The sequence below is a fragment of the Cucurbita moschata genome, unplaced genomic scaffold (assembly GCF_002738365.1).
Source record: "Cucurbita moschata cultivar Rifu unplaced genomic scaffold, Cmos_1.0 Cmo_Scf00037, whole genome shotgun sequence".
Classification (NCBI taxonomy): Eukaryota; Viridiplantae; Streptophyta; class Magnoliopsida; order Cucurbitales; family Cucurbitaceae; genus Cucurbita; species Cucurbita moschata.
In genome coordinates, this window is record NW_019268553.1 from 361,764 (window position 1) to 373,121 (window position 11,358).

General features: G+C 40.4%; 3 protein-coding genes across 6 annotated transcripts in view; all 3 read right to left on the reverse strand.

The window, feature by feature from the left end:
- Positions 1–100: 100 nt before the first annotated feature.
- LOC111432191 (hydroquinone glucosyltransferase-like) lies at positions 101–1,807 on the reverse strand. The gene has a single exon (XM_023069043.1). It carries the CDS (start codon positions 1,802–1,804, stop codon positions 221–223), a length of 1,584 nt encoding a protein of 527 aa, XP_022924811.1. The 5' UTR covers positions 1,805–1,807; the 3' UTR covers positions 101–220.
- A 1,837-nt stretch (positions 1,808–3,644) lies between these two features.
- LOC111432200 lies at positions 3,645–7,945 on the reverse strand. Its single transcript, XM_023069055.1, has 5 exons — positions 7,461–7,945; positions 5,084–7,304; positions 4,380–4,440; positions 4,023–4,246; positions 3,645–3,917 (listed from the first exon to the last, which is right to left on the reverse strand). Exons 1-5 carry the CDS (start codon positions 7,573–7,575, stop codon positions 3,863–3,865), a joined length of 2,676 nt encoding a protein of 891 aa, XP_022924823.1. The 5' UTR covers positions 7,576–7,945; the 3' UTR covers positions 3,645–3,862.
- Positions 7,946–9,583: 1,638 nt separating this feature from the next.
- Positions 9,584–11,358, reverse strand: part of LOC111432047 (jasmonic acid-amido synthetase JAR1-like) — a 3,088-nt gene continuing 1,313 nt past the window's right edge. For 3 of the 4 annotated variants that reach the window (XM_023068840.1, XM_023068841.1, XM_023068839.1), the window contains 3 exons: positions 11,193–11,294; positions 10,295–11,100; positions 9,584–10,203 (listed from right to left, as the gene is read on the reverse strand). In XM_023068840.1, coding sequence (XP_022924608.1) covers positions 9,665–10,203; positions 10,295–11,100; positions 11,193–11,294 — 1,447 coding nt within the window. In that variant the 3' untranslated portion in view covers positions 9,584–9,664. The remainder of the gene's footprint in view (positions 10,204–10,294; positions 11,101–11,192; positions 11,295–11,358) is intronic. The other variant, XM_023068842.1, reaches the window with a different exon arrangement.

Genomic DNA, 11,358 nt, shown 5'->3' on the forward strand with positions numbered 1-11,358 from the left:
ATCATTTTGTTTCTTTCTTTCAGTGATTTTTTTACTAGAATATTGGTGGATATCCAAATATCCACGTGGATATATCCGTCAATTTAAATTAGATATTTTCATCCTTGTAGGCAAGTAAAATAAGTGACATTTTTTTAGATGAATAAACGAAGAACACGATGAAGATACAGCAGAGGATTTGTAAATGCAACAAAAGGAAAGAAAAAATTATCTAATTTTCCTACGTGGAAATTCTGGCCTTCCAAGTGTTTACCACATCACTCACTATTTTGGTGGATGATCCATCTTCTCCAACAACTCTTTCAGCTGCTTCCTTCAAATCTTTCATTTTCCGACGCAGTTTCTTCCCCTCTTCCCCTTCCATCACCGATCTCACCACTTTCGAAATCTCTTCCTTCTCCACAATCCCATTTTTCTCATTTGTTTTCAGCCTCAACGCCACTTTAATCTCCTCTGTTAGCATCACTGCGTTCATCCTCTGTTCTGCGTACAGCGGCCAAGCAATCAGAGGAACCCCATTAACCACGCTCTCTAAAGTTGAATTCCATCCACAGTGTGTCAAAAACCCGCCGGTGGAGCTGTGGCTGAGGATCTGAGCCTGCGGCGCCCACGACGGCACCACCAGGCCTCTGTTTTTGGTCCTCTCTACAAACCCTTCTGGCAAGAAATCCAATGGATCCCTCTGACTTTGGACGCTGAAATAGGTGGCGTTTGCGGCTTTATCGCTTGGACTTCTAACAACCCATATGAATCTCTGTCCACTCGTTTCCAATCCCGATGCCAATTCGTTAATTTGATGGCTCGACAGAGTGCCACCGCTTCCAAATGACACAAACAGAACAGACCCATGTGGCTGTTCGTCCAGCCACTTCAGACACTCTGCCCTTTCTTCCTTCTCATTTGCGTCGATTTTCACCAATGGTCCAATTGGGTAAACAGGGGGCTTCCCTGCTTCCTCTTCTTGCAGATAATTTACTGCTCCGGGCTCCAATTCCAGGAAGCTGTTGAGAAAAATCCCATCTGCTAAAGCATACCTCTTCGCGTTGTGAAGCGTCCATTTGTAGGCTTCGTTCTTCCGATCTTGAACTGGGTCCAACAGATCTTTGCCTTGAATCGGAATACATCCCGGGATTCTGATTGGCTCGGGGAGGTCGCGGAACTCGCCGGCGACGGATTCATCGAGTTTGGGTAAAAACAGAGCAAAGGAAAGAAACATGGCGGTGGAGGGGAAGAACATATAAGAGGAAATGTTGAATTCTTTGGCTAAATCGAAGGCGTCGGTGCCGAAAAGATCGACGACCAAGCCAACGAGGTTGGAATTAGCGACCATGGATTTGAGTACGTTCCGAAGGGAAGGGAGAGAGCGAGAAATGGTGAGAGTAATGATGGTTTCAATTTTGGAGGCATCGGGAAGATCGTCGAAGCTAACCGGCGGGAGGAAGAGGTAATCGATGCCGGCAGGGAGAGAATCGAGGACGGCCTTTTGAGGCGTGGACGGCGGACCATCGGAAGGGATTACGAATGTGATGGTTAAACGGTGGTGGGAGAGAAGGCGTTTGGCGAACTCGATGAGTGGAATGAGATGGCCCATTCCAGGGCTTGGTAAAAGAGCCAGATGAGGGATGGACGGTGGAGCTTCCATGGAGGCGGCGGCGGTTATGGTTAATAGAAAAGGAAGGAAAAGTAGAGAAGAGAAAGTGGGTTTGAATTTTGAAATGCGATGAATGAAGGAAAGGGGAAAGAGGGGAATTATATAGAAGGCAGCAAAGGGGTGGAAAGAACAGAGAAGAACAGAGAAGAACATGTGATGTCAGATCAAACGTAAGCCTTATGCCTTAGAGCTCCTTATAAAATTGAGCCGTGGTTCATGACCCAAGTCTTTCTTGTAGCACGCCCATGCATTATTGGGTTGATACTAACGTCAAAAATGACGTCTAAAACACTTCATCTACTAGAAGCTTACATATATATTATTTTTAAAAATTAACTTTTTATTTAATCTATCCATCTCATAAAATGGATTAAAAACTACAACAACTCTTCGCAGTAATATGATATTATTTACTTTGGTGCCTTTGTTTTTTTGTTTCATGGAAGGAGTAACAATGAGATGTATTCCTTACCCACCTTACAGTATTGGTAAGATGCAATATTGGTAAGATGCTTGTTGGACAGATATAAACTCAATAAACAATTCCTCTTTATCCTACTTGAAAACATGGGGCATTACAAATTAAAGAAATCTATCCTTGTTAATAACAAATTGTTATAAATTAAATTAGGTTTGAACTTAGTAGTTGTAACACAAATTTAATAATAATGTGTGGGGAAACATGGGTGGATGTGAAGGAAAAGGCATTAATCGAGTATAAATGATGCAAATATTATGACATGATGATGAACACACGAATGAAGGTGGTAAAGTTTTTTTCAATCATCTCTTAATCTCAAAAGGTTCATAATTGATCTACAAAAAGATGCACATTATACAATAACTATTTGACTTGGTCCCACGTGTAAATCATTTATTTAAATATTTGGTGAGCGTGTTGTGTGGGGGGTCGGGTCCATGACGCGGAGGCCTTCGAACCATGGATGGTTTAGGTGGGCTTGTTGTCTTTGTTGGTTCACAGATTTTTGTAAGGGCTCGGCCTGTCAACGAGGGCGGCAGACCATCATTTATTTCCGCCTCACTTTTCTACAAATTTAAAATATATTAAAAATAAAACACGTAATAAATGAATAACCATATATTTATTTCAAATTTAGTTGCCCCACTACTTTATTTCTAAAATAACAATTAAACTACAAAAATGAAAGATTTTTTATTTTTTAATATATATTAATATATCGGGAGAATGTAACCTTAGCCTTTCGGTTCCTATTCAAAATACGTTTGTTAAGGAGAACTTGCCATTTATATTATTGAATTGACTTTGATTTAGAAATCTACTGATACAATACTTTTTGGGTGCATTTTATAAATTCAAACCACATGAAAAGACATTTAAGTTAGAATATTGTTAATAGTTATAAATTTGAAAGGATTTTTTGGACTTAATTTTATACCATAAGATTTTAGGTCGCATTGGATGAAATTAAAAAAAAAAAAATGTAAAAAGTAAAAAGTAAAAGCTGTTACCAGGGTAAAATAAAATTTTTTACGTGAAGGCTTTTTAGCTTTATATATATATTTTAAAAAAGGTTTGGACTGATTTCAAAAAAGCATCTTTAGTTAAAAATACATTCTTCTAGACTCAACAGAACCCTTTTTCTTTTTCTTTATTCCTTTTCTTTTTTTCTTTTTTTCTTCTCTTTTTTTGGTTATGTACTGTCATCAAAGTTACATGTTTTCAGAAAGAAATTCCAACATCACCGCCTGTCACGCTCACGGTGACTGTGACCGGACTCCTCTCCTCCAAGGGATGCCATGCTACAAACATTCAAAGACAAAACTACCCTTCATCTCTCCCTATAATATTATGACTTTTTTTTTTTCTTTTAATGTTTATCTTCGGCGTCACGGTTATGCTTCTCTAAAGACATGCGAACCTAAGTTGGCTGTGCCACACAATAGCTAAGTTTGCTGTCAAGAAGAGTGCAATTGTGAGACTCTGTATAAACCCACCGACAGTACACCAAAAAGATTTCATTTTTTCTTTGAAGAAAGAATGATGGAAAACTCAGTAACTTATGAACAGATGAATACAGCTCGAAGGAAGGAAGGAAGGAATCAACCATTTACAGACACATTCAGGACATGGAACACAGACACTAACTAAGGTAACAGAACAGATAACACAAACGCTGGTAATTTAGACAACAAACAAACTAGCTGCCCCATATAATGATGTTCTGTTGATTAACAAGCTGTTCCTGGGACTTTCATGCCAAATCCATGCTTTACCTTCTCAACTCTGATTCAGAAAAGGTGTGTATATTAATTAGCATAAACAGATTAGAAAGCCACATGAGTGTATTATTAGCATAAACAAACAAAAGTGTGTTGGTTTGGCACTTACGTCGGAGCGAGTTTTCCGAGGCCTTCCAGCTCTTCTCCAGTGTCCTCGTCAAGGACTCGCCCGGAGATTTCAATAATGTATGATCTGTGTCTTGAAGTGGGAAGCCCTCTACCAGCAAGCAAATCCAGGTCCTTTAGGTGAAGCTCTCTGCCATTCACAAAAACACCAGTATTCCCTCCAGCACACTTTTCTGGCATGGGGTAGTCGAATTCTTCTATGAAAGGCTGCAAATTAAGATAATGAACGATATGAGAACGAGGCAAGACAATGCATCAACTTAAATGTAAGGGAAAGCCTAAAGAGGACAATATCTATCAGCGGTGAGCTTAAGCTGTTACGTTAAAACTTCAATCTTACCGGAATTATGCCAAGACAAGGTCCGCCCATGACTCCCCAGAATCCGGCTCGAGCATCGTACCTGATTGCAATTAATTAAGTGATATCAGCACAAAGGGGACAAGCGACAGAAGGAATTTGTGAAGTGGGCCGTAGTACAATTTGGAATTGGTAAACAACACCAAAAGTGTACAGTAAAAAGCATCCACTTCTCTTCAATGCATGCCTTCTACTTTTGCTAAAAAAACTTGCACATAAACGGCTAGCCATACATCATGACAGATTACATAAAAAGAAGAACCACATATACGCATGTCTTGTATCAGAAAACCATAAAAGAAATGGAGACAAATTGTGAGATCATACGTCAAGTGAGGAGAACGAAACATTCTTTATAAGGGTGTGGAAACCTTTCTCTAACAGATGCATTTTAAAAACCTTAAGAGGAAACTCGAAAGGGAAAACTCAAAGAAGACAATGTTTCCTAGCAGTGGGCTTGGGCCGTTACACAAATCATATCTTAAAGTTAAGACATTCGTAGCGATTTAATCTATCCTAGCTAGGTGACTACCATTACAACCCCACCACAACTCTTTTTACTTTTTCTTTTAACGTGTCCCTTGACCACTATGTCAGCAGCATATAGCAGTTTAAGTTATGTCAAATGATTGGACGGAGCTTACCCAAAAACCAAATTAACATAGAAAACGTTTGAGTATGCTTACCAGTAGTTTCCTGGATGGATTTGACCAGCAAGCTTTTCAGCTTTCTTGACCACTCGATATGGGATTAAGTGTCCATTAACTGAAACATTACTTCTGCTCCGTTCATCTGCTTGATTAGTTCTAAAGCTCTTCTTGATAATGTTTGCAAAAAAGGATTCCCCTCCTTTATTGACTCTTGGCTGGCTATCTTCTTTATTTGCATCCTGTGACTCATGAAACGCCACAGTGTTAGAGTACTCATTCATTGACACATCCATCTCAGTTGCTAGTGATGCTTCTTTCAAAGAATTCTGCCGTGAGGTGACCTTATTTGGTTTCACATTCTCCTGATCTGAACGGCTACTTCTATTTCCCTTCGCAAACCTGTTTGTCACCTGATTATTAGCCGAGTAATCGAAGTATGACGGAAGAGGTGAACCAGGAAGGGGATGCGAGCGTGTCGTTTTGATATTGTGTAAATTGTTTGTAGCTTCCCTTGGAACGGTTAAAACATCTGGACTGTCTTCATCATCTGAGGTACTTGAAGATGAAGGATGAAAACTTTGCATCTCTTGTTGTTTAGCTGAGCTTAAACCTGTCCCGACCGGCTGTAGTAGCACAGGCTCATTATCTAGTGACTCGAAATCGTAAACTGTGTTATCATAATCATCGGAGGAGAAATTAGTACGGTTCGAGTAGCCGTTCAATTTTGAATTATAATCCCTGACTGCCTGACCATCACAATCATCAACCTCTGAGGGCAACGGATTTGCCCGTGAATGATTGGAGAAAACAAGTTTCTTGTTGATAACAGTAAATTTGATTACTGTAGAACAAGCCCCACAACGAACACTTTGCTGATTCTTTACCAACATTAGCTTCTTAGGAAGTTGCAGCATTTCAAAGCAATTATTACATGTTAGAAATGGAGCACCACCAGCTATTGGATAGCAATTACGACCACCACTCGCTAAGACTGTCCTCCGAGGACGACTGCCAACGATACCACCAATCTCAGAACTGAAGTCAGTTGGCCATGTCGAGGGGGCTTGTCGATCACGGAAGTTCAGGGGAGGATTAGCAGTCCTAATATTGTTACCACGTGCACCACAAGCAGTAGCGTTTTCATGAGAATATAGTGAAGGATTGTTTGGACGATCAGGGAACCTTCTATTATAGTAAGCACCAGGTACTGGAGCTGGAACATGTGGATATCTATTTTGGCACTGGAAGCAGGAGCAAGAAGGCTGATGAAAGGGAGGATTAGGAGGGTAGTGACCGAATAGATCCAAACCGGTATCGACATAATGGCCAGAATGACATTGGTGAGGGGTTTGTTGATGCGCACACGAAAAGTGGTAGGAGTTTCCTCTAAACATTTGTGATCCAAAATGGTCCCCTAAACGAGATGCATTATTTGGATTATGCATCGATGGACAATAGCCATGAGCAGGCATTGGACTACAATTGGAAAACGAAGGACCTGCAACACATTGGTCAGACCCTAAAGAACCATCCATAGGCCAAGCCCCGGAGTGATAAAAAGGTTTAGCAGGCTTCACCCCACAACTGACTGGACCAGTTTGGTTCGGATTATGAACTATATTGCAAGACTGACCAAGTTGATCCTTCAACTCATCCAGCTTCCTCAAAAGTTCAAGCCGGTCCTGTTCAAGGTGCTTAACTTTATCAGCTCCACTGGCATTGCCTCTAGTTCTTATAAGCTCCTCGACGCCAGAAACAAGATCGAACCGATAATTCGTTTGATCGTCTTTAAGGTTAGAAGTCGAGAATCTCACGTTTTTCATATTATCCCTTGAGTTCTTCTCAACCCCCTCCTCCTCCATCCCACCTGTTTCTCCCCTTCGCCAATCCAATTCTCTTCCCGATCCAAGCGTGCTCGAGTTGATTCGAACATTCATATCCACTTGTTTCATCCCCATCGAATAACTCAAACCATCATTATCCATATTCGAGCTAAGATCCCTGTGAACACCCCATTTATCAGTCTTGCCATTGAAGTGTTCTTCACATTTCTCAGCATCCAACACTTTTTCCTTCTCTAAGCCATTTAGATCACAAGGCAAGGAATCAGGACTCAACTTGAAATCCACATCAGAGACATCACTTAAATCAACCGACCCTTTCTCGAGAGTATTAGAGGATTTAGTAGACGACCCACCAACCCGTTCTTCATCAGACTTAAAAGATAAAGAATCTTCTTCCTGATTTCTAACCTTGGCTGTGAAAAACAAAGAACAAAAAGGGCATTCCACTTTTAAAATTCCATGAACCAACAGCCCCAAATTTGATTCCAGCAGTTAAATTTTCCCAAATAATTACAATGACCCATAACATGAATTGAGGTGGAAGAAGACAATAAAGAAGAAGAAAATACCTCGTAGAACGGTACCGCATCCACCGCACTGATAAACAGAGTAATCAGCGAGCTCCGGGAGAAGATTCTCACACTTGGGGCATCGAACCAGCCGCAATTTGGCCGAACCCGACATTGCAGAAACTCGGAAGTAAGAGCCGATGAAAGGAAGAATGAAGAAAATGGAGCAAACCCAGAAGAGCGCGTGAAGTATGATGATGATGGGTAAGGAGAAACGAGAAGAAGAGCTAAAGAAAAGAAAGAAATCCCATGATGGTATGAATGCAGCAAAACCTGAAAATCAGGTTCCGAAATGTGACATTTGGGGGTCAGAAAAATCTCGGAAAACGAAGAAGAAGAAGAAGAAGAAGAAGAAGAAGAAGAAGAAGAAGAAGAAGAAGAACTGCGTTGGCGTTATGAAGCTAGGAATGAGAAAAGCACCAATTTCTTGTGTTTGGTAGCGCGGGTTTTTGTTTGCTTCCCTTCCCGCACAGATAGGCTTCCCATGGTAACGGGGGAGACATTGTATAAATAAAATTAGATGATTAAAAGAAATTTACAAAATTCAAAAAAGATTGAAACGTATAATTAATTATCTTTTTGGAATGTTTGACCACAGAGAATAGGTCGAAAATGGTGATATTTAAAAGGTAATTTTCATTAATTTTCTTTTGGGAATATTTGAAGAAATAAATCAAAATTCTTTTTCGAATGTTTGAAATTGTTTAAGCTTCTCCAACAAAAGCAAAAGCAAAAGGCAGAGAGAGACCCATGAAGTTTAAGCTTTTGATATTGCCACTCCACTTTTTTATTTTTTTTATTTATTTATTTATTTTTTGGTGGGAGTGGAAGAATAAAAAGGGGGGTGGGGTAAGTGGGCCCCACAAAAGACTGTAAAATTGATACTCTCCCATTAACATCTTTTTACAAAAATGGGTTTCAAATAAAAATAAATAAATAAATAAATAAAGAGGAGAGAGAAAAAGGGAGTGTTTGGCTGTTGGTCGTGAAAAGAAGTGAAAGCCAAACAGACCTCAACCAATCAAAACACAATGGGAACACATACTATATACATATATATATATATATATTTATATTTACCGGATTTTATAGCATATAACTCATGTATAAAGAATTACAACTAATCACGTATTTCTATACTACATTTTGAAGCATTTTAATATGGTGGATGAAGATATGATTTTTGGTGATTGGTCATACAGTCTTATATTGACACAACAAGAAATAGGAAGACTTATCTAAAATGAAAGTAGGTAAAAAGGGTTTGAACGGGCATGCGACCATATAAAATACGTTTTGAACAAGCATGACTGAGACATCCGACATGGGGGCACGAATAACACGTCTTAACCGTAACATAGAGCGAAAAGCATCCATATAAATGAAAATGGTCATTATTTTATAAGTTTATCCAAATTAATTAGCATCCAAGGTGAAGAAAGAATTTAATTGGTCAAAATGTTGGGCAGAAAAGGGAACGATAGCATTATGTGCACTCAAGAGACAAAATCATTTTCTGTACTTTTTATTTTCATTTTTATTGTTATTATTTATTATTATTAGAATAAATAAATAAAACTAATAAGTAGCTGGGCCCAGCTGATATAGGTGTGGGACAATGGGCCTAGTCCACCTCGAGCATGTAGACTGTGGGCCTAGCTGCCAATGCAATTCTACAAAATTATTGAGATACGGCCCATTATCCTCGCCTTTTTCTTCTCCGTCTCTAGCACGCACGGACATTTTTTGGGTTTATTTGCAAGATGGTCCTTTTTCTTAATGAAATTAACTTTTGAATTTGAAAAAATTAAAATAAAATTAAAGTTATTGTGAGAGCCGAGTAAATAAGAGGTACATGCACATTCAAATGAGAGCGATAATGGGATGACTCAAACAGACTTAAATTGAAAGAAGTCATTATCTATCCCAATAAAGTGTATATGCCTTTTCAATATCTTAATCATACAAATTCCATGCGAAACAATACTATGTTGGGCGACGTTGTGGAAATTTTCCTCCAATGTGAGCATGTGGTAAGGGATTGAGATGATTAGTGGCCGAATAAAGATTAGAATAATAGTATTCAAACCTTTTAACCTAATAATTTGATGGTAAATTGCTGGTACATGGGCGAGGGGGGGAAGGGGAGGAGCTGTGGTGACATGCGCTGTGGGGGAGAAAAGAGAGACAAGGAAAGCAAAAACTTAGAAGGCAGTACTGAAATAGGAGCTGACAACATTGGAGCACAAGATGTCGAAGACGGCGGTGTTGGTGGAGCCAACAGCACGAGGGGTTTTGTACTGACTCATAGCCGATCCTAAGGACACATAATGTTCCATGATCTTATGAAAAGTTCCCTTACGGACCACTCTCAGCTCCAGGGCTCCAGTGGCCTTCCCCTTTCTCCAGCTCACGGACCCCGCTTCCTGGAACACCTTGTCCAGACGGTTGCAGCATTCTATCAGCACCTCCTCCTTTGCCTCCCCGCTTATCTCCCAGAATATCACATAGTGCCCAGGCTCGCTTGTTATGTCTGCATGGCTTGTGAACTCCACCAGTTCCAGCTTCTCTGCTGCCAGTACGGTCCTTGCTGCTTCCACTGCCAGCTGCAGGTCCTTCTCCGTGATCTTGTCCATGTTGATGCTCAGCAGAAGGTTGCTCCGGCACACAAATTTCAGCTCTGGTGTTGCATTGTGGAACCCCATCACTTTCACCACGTCTCCTAATCTATAACGGTACAGCCCTGCAATGACCGTAATAAACGCTTCGGTCAGACACTTGTGGATATCTTGAAAGCAAGGTCGTATATAATGTCATAAATTGGAAGGAATTACCTGCAACATTGGTGACAACTATTTCGTACTCTTCACCGATCTTGACTTCGGTCAGACCAACCGGCTTGTTCTCCTGCGCTCCCTCCTGTTCCTGATCTTGAGCATTTGCTTTAAGCGGGATGAACTCGAAGTATCCAATGTTTGGAATTACAGCGAAGGTGGCCATTTCAGGGGGCAACATCGGGTTAACATTAACTCCAATCCATCCTTCTGAAGCACCATAATCGGCACTTATCAGCGGCAAATGCCCCGCGTAGTGCCTCAGTTTCATCAGGTAAGGCTCCATCGAGCCTGTCATGATCCCATAAATGTACTTGGCATTGGGAAACAGCTCTGGTATCAATCCATACCAATTAATCAATCCTGCACATTTTTTATAGATCAAATCAGCCAATTCAGGATCTGGCTTGAGCAATTTCGACATGGCTGCACGAATCGAGGGATCAGTGACCCAACTCGAGAGAACCCCGTCTCGAATGTTGGTGCAGAGCTCTTCCCATACTTGCTCAAAAGTCTTGAAAGGAAGGATAATGCTGTGCGCAAAAGAGGAGAACACCGACTCAATTTCATCTCGGGAGATCAGCCCACACAAGAGATGGCAATACAAAGATTGGTGGAAGTCGGAGCCAAAGATGACCTCATCTGGGCTGCAACTTTGCGACTGGATTGCTTTCATCGTGGTTTTGAATTTCGGGTTACGGTAAACGTTAGTTGTTGCAGCTCCTGCTGCCAGACCACCCTTGGTTTTGAACTGCTTGCTGCTATAGACGAACTGCAATGCTTTTCCATTGCCAAGAGGAATTTGTCTGCAGGAGAAAGTAGTGACACCAATTTTAGGCAACAAATGACAACAAATGACAACAAATGATTCAGAGACCAGAAAAGACAGTTTCATTACTTGTTTCTGAAGGCAAAAGACGTTTGAAAAATTTGCATTGTGGTCTCAAACAGTGAATCATTGAAGGGAATGAACTTAGGCCTCCCCTTACTAGTACCAGAGCTACATCGTACAACCAACCAAAAAAAAAAAAAAAAAAAAAAAAAAAAAAAAAAAAAAAAAAAAA